The following is a 1,230-nucleotide window of genomic DNA, read 5'->3' on the forward strand; positions in this document are numbered from 1 at the left end:
GGCCAGAGCCCGGGACGGGACGCGGGCCGGGGTCCCCAGCCCCGGGGCGCAGCCTGCGTGCCAGGCGGGAGGGGACGGAGAGGCCCCCTCCGCACCCCACCCTGCGCCCCACGACCCCTTTTTGGCTAGAGGGACCAGAAAGCAGAAGCGGGCCGGGCGGGGACCTGCAGGTGGCCGCTGGCGTGGCCACTCCCCGCCACCGAGGGCGGCCGCCGTACTTTCGCCCGGGTCGCACAGCAGCCGGGCGGGGAGCGCGGTCCGGACCCCACGGCGGCCCAGACTTTTCAGGGGAAACCGACGCGGGGCGTGGGCAGGGGCCGTGGGCCACTCCTGGCGGGGACAGGGGTCGGCGCCCAGCTGCGCCGTGTGCCCGGAGCCCCGTGCTGCATTGCCTCGCTGCGGGGCTGGGGCGGCGGCCGGGTCTCTCACGGGAACAGAGCCACTGGGGCCACACCCCATCCGGCTCCTCCTCCGCTCCCCAGCGCCTGTCCTCCCGGGGTGCCGACCGCGGGGCGGCCCGGGGCCTTCGCACTGAGCTCCTCTCCGCGCTCTGCTGTGTTGTTTGAGACAAGGTTTCACTAAGCTGCCCACGCTACGCTGGACTTGTGATCCTCCTGCCTCAGCCTCCCAGCGTGCCGGGGTGATCGTGGACTCAGAAGTCCTCGGGCTGGGAGGGGACGTGTCGTAGGAGCCGTTCGATTGTCAGCTCTAAGGTGCCCCGATACGCGGGACCACGGTGATTACCCAGGGTGCCACAGGACAGCTGGCCCCAGCCGGGGTAGGGCGTGCTAGGCAACCGTGACCCAGGGGCGATGTGGGAGCTCAGGTCCAAGACCTGTGGGGTCCTACTGAGTGTCCCTCGGGACCAGAGTTAGACAGGGCCTCAGGGCAGCTGGCGGGGCTGGCACTCTGGGGACACGGAGGGCACGGGTGGCCTGTGGTTGCTGACATTCGGCCATGAAGCCGCGGATGGGAGGGGGGAGGGGATCCCAGGGTTCAGGGGAGGGCGTCGGGTGTGGTGGCACGTGCCTGTGTTCTCAGCACTCCGGGAGGCTGAGGCAGGAGGATGGCAAGTTGGAGCCCCACCTGGGTATTTTGGCAGGACACTGTCTCAATAAAGAAACAGAAGGGATGGGCCGGGGATGCGTGAGGTCTGGTTCCTGGTACCCCTACACACACATACACACACACACACACACACACGCCGGGGATGCGTGAGGTCTGGTTCCT

At 69.3% G+C, this 1,230-nt stretch overlaps 1 protein-coding gene across 1 annotated transcript; it reads left to right on the top strand.

The window, feature by feature from the left end:
- Window positions 1-1,216, top strand: LOC106147171 (translation initiation factor IF-2-like; the record flags this gene model as incomplete). The annotated part of the gene is given in 1 exon segment (XM_013507265.1): window positions 1-1,216. A coding segment is annotated over 1 exon segment (566 nt), but the record flags the coding sequence as incomplete, so codon positions are not given.
- Between the last annotated feature and the right edge of the window lie 14 nt (window positions 1,217-1,230).

This window comes from Chinchilla lanigera, unplaced genomic scaffold (genome assembly GCF_000276665.1).
Source record: "Chinchilla lanigera isolate Chin_1 unplaced genomic scaffold, ChiLan1.0 scaffold00123, whole genome shotgun sequence".
Taxonomy (NCBI): Eukaryota; Metazoa; Chordata; class Mammalia; order Rodentia; family Chinchillidae; genus Chinchilla; species Chinchilla lanigera.